The sequence below is a fragment of the Gavialis gangeticus genome, unplaced genomic scaffold (genome assembly GCF_001723915.1).
Source record: "Gavialis gangeticus isolate Ggan-Ray unplaced genomic scaffold, GavGan_comp1, whole genome shotgun sequence".
Classification (NCBI taxonomy): Eukaryota; Metazoa; Chordata; order Crocodylia; family Gavialidae; genus Gavialis; species Gavialis gangeticus.
The window spans coordinates 22,301,652-22,305,107 of NW_017729024.1; the positions used below are offsets into that span (position 1 = coordinate 22,301,652).

The 3,456-nt window shown below is 40.9% G+C and overlaps 1 protein-coding gene across 1 annotated transcript in view; it reads right to left on the reverse strand.

Annotated features, from left to right (window-relative positions):
• RASGRF2 (Ras protein specific guanine nucleotide releasing factor 2) overlaps nt 1-3,456 on the reverse strand; it is a 372,508-nt gene that overhangs the window by 83,609 nt on the left and 285,443 nt on the right. Inside the window, exon 18 of the mRNA XM_019516939.1 lies at nt 1,927-2,033. Coding sequence (XP_019372484.1) covers nt 1,927-2,033 — 107 coding nt within the window. The remainder of the gene's footprint in view (nt 1-1,926; nt 2,034-3,456) is intronic.

Genomic DNA, 3,456 nt, shown 5'->3' on the forward strand with positions numbered 1-3,456 from the left:
ACCCCTGAATAAAGTACTTAAAAGTCAAAGTCTTTCTTTCTTTTTCTTTCTTATCATTTGCTAAGTTAGTGAGCATAGTGAAGCCTTCCCCCTCCAGTACATGAATCTGAAGCTAACACCTCAAATCTTACTGAGCATGAGAAGTTATACCTTGAGCTCTTTTGGAAAACTCCTGTCTTCTTTGAAGTGTCTGAAATACATCGTGAAATTATGGGAAGGAGGCTGGCACTGTGCAAACATTTTCACAGGGAATGTTTAACATAACCTAATTGCTTGATCAGCAAAGTGTGAGGATTAAACAGTGTCTTATTTCAGGTAGCAAAATCCCACATGAGGAACATCAGCTGATTATGCCAGTTATGCATGAATAAAAGTTCACAGAACAGACAGCCATAACTCCATATGTAAGGTTTACAATTAGGTTTCCATTTTAAATGTTTTTATAACTCCCTCTCAAATATTTGACAGAAAGAGAAGAGACAAAGGGTTGTTGTTTGTTTGTTTTTTGCTGGACCAACTACAGTTGCTGAATTCAGAAATTTTGTAAGTTCTTCTGTTTTCCCTGCGCTTTAAGTTCCTTGCAGATCAAAGAACTCCTCATAGCCCCTTTGGACTTCCTAAATCAAAAATAAACTCCCTTATTTCTAATGCTATTGCCCCATTTCCTACCCAGGCATTTTTATGTTTACATTCTCCAACAATTTTAACTGGGAAAAGGGGAATGGAGTTTGATATGAGGGGCTGCTGAAGCCAAATGTGCAATGAAAAAACAAAATTAAAGATCAAGGCTCCTTAATTAGTTAGGGCCCAGCAACAGTTCAGTCACAAAATGGTCATTGCCTAGGTGAAACCATTTAACTGGGGCTTACAGACATGTTTCCTAAACTTCCAGGTATTTTTTTCCTTCTTTGATTAGCTTTTTTTGTAGTAACTAAAATGGTAGCTGGGAATTTTGTCTTTAAGTACACTCTGCAAAATCCCACATTTGTTTCATGTGACCATAAACCCCTTCAAGGACATTATTGTGAATGAAATCCTGTATGCCAGTTAGGCTGTTTTTTTGTTCAATGCAGTTTTAGTCACACATACCAAGACCCAGATCCTGTGATGTATTGCACAAGGTTCTGCCTGTGAATGGTGCAGGCTCAAGTTTCTTTTCTATCTTGCTAGGTTCACAAAACATGAACATATGCAAGCACAGATAATTTCTGTACATGCCATAAATGTATTTGAACCAAAAATATTTAGTTTATGCAGACTGACCACCAGACTGACCACTCAACTTGTTCATTATTAGGACAGTGTCTGAAATAAATGAAAAATAGGCAAGACTCATTAGGATACAGAAATCAGGAAATAATAAATTACACTCACTTTATAGAACATTGGTGCAATTGGATTAAGGAGATTTATCTGCCTCTCAAGAAGTAGTACTGTAAGGCGCTAGGTATGTCAGACAGGGTATCGAACTACTAGAACAATGACTGAATGTGCTTACAAGTCCTATGTTCCTAAAGTAATTTGTAGTTCACTTATTACAGCAAATATAGGTGTTCTGTAGATTTCTTTCAGCGTTTTTCTCATGTATATTTTAATGTCCATGAGTACAATATTGCTGTTATAATATTTTAGAATTTTTGTATCTGAACAAGTTCCCAGGTCAGGTTTGCAAGGCTAGATGAAGGATTTCTCATTTATCCAATAATGCATTTTAACAAAATAAGCTTCCATGTTACCTGCACAGCACTATGCAGTTTGACTTCAGGTTTGACTACTGCTAAACAGCAGCACTGCTTAATACTATTTTATAGCCAAAGTGGTAAGAAATCTTATGACTAGACACAATGATTCAAAATGCATCTTTCCACATGCAAATCACAGAAAGTGTAACTGAAAGTCAGATGTACACATGGAATTGAAAAGTACCTGAGAATGTTTGGAGACCCAATGACGCAAGACATTCAGGACACGATTAGTGGCTGCTCTGCGTATTATAAATTCCTTGTCACATGTTCGTTCAGAGTTGTTAAATCCTTTTGGGGAAAAAAATACAAAGTAATTTAAGCAAAACACAAACAGTGTTTCAATAAACCCTTAAAATATACTGTTAACATGGCTAAGTAAAACTATATAAAAAATTTCTGAATAATGGAAAACAAGGAGCATACAGAATACTTCTAACATAATAATTTGGGCTCCTGAAATACTGCAGGAATAGTATAAACCAAATCCTCCCTCTGTAGACAAATAACGGTTTCAACTATCCTTAGTGTTCAGCACAAAGAAGGTGAGATGTATATCCACTTTAAATCATTACTAAAATCATGAAAAAAGATGTGTGCATAGAATATGAGAGAATAACCTAAAGGAAGAAAGAAACAGAACACTGAATACTAGGGCTGTGCGAAATTACGCTGGCTGTTTCATTTTGACACTGTTTTGACTCATTTCGAGCTCAAAACGGAGAAACTGAAACAAAACAAAGGGCTTCAAAACAAAAATGAGGCTAGTTTGAAATGTTTCGAGTTTTGAAGCAGCCAGGTGGTGGAAGACAGGGGAGAACCAGGGCTGGACTCCCAGTGGCTCCAGGCTCAGCCCTGGCTCTCCCTGCCAACCGCAGCTGGCTGTGGGAGGCCGATCACAGTGCAGGGGAAGGGAACTGAGCCCCAACTCAGTTCCCCTCCCCCGTGCTGCAGTCGGACTGGAGAAGGGAACTGAGCCCGATCGCTCAGTTTCCTTTCCCAGCCCTACGATCGGGCTGGGAAAGGCAACTCAGCCCAGCTGGGCTGAGTTCGTTTCACCAGCCCAATGGTTACGCTGGGATTGAGAACTCAGCCCAGCTGGGCTGAGTTCATTTCCCCAGCCTGATGGCAGGCTCACCTCAGCCCCAGTTCCCTTCCCTGATCAGTCCCAGTGCTGGGGAGGGGAACTGAGCAACGGGGCTCAGTTCCCTTCCCCATCTCCCCAGTCCAGTCCCAGGCGGCATCCCTCCCACATCTGGCAGGCAGATGGGGGCCGCAATCCCAGGAGGACTGGCACAGGCCCCGCAGCCCCCCGGGGGTTGTGCCCCTATCTGCAGGCCAGATGAGAGAGGCTGTTTCGAGCTTCTCCATTATAGTCTATGGGCGACACATCAAAACAGCCTCAAAACAGCATCACTGTTTCAATGAAACAAAATGGAACAGGAGTTTCAAACTGAAACGAAATTCTAAATGAAATGCTGTTCCATCAAAATCTTGAAACACAAGTTGAAATGGAATGGTGGCATTTCACACAGCCCTACTGAATACCAGACACAGGCTAAGTATAAAGAAGGACTATAAATATGGTTTAGGAAATGAAAGACAGTAGGGGAAAGACAATAAGATAAGAGAATGGCAGAAACAGTGTGTCCCAGATCAAACCAATAATCCATCCCTACCCACCCCACGCAGAAACACATGTCTGAGTCCCAGA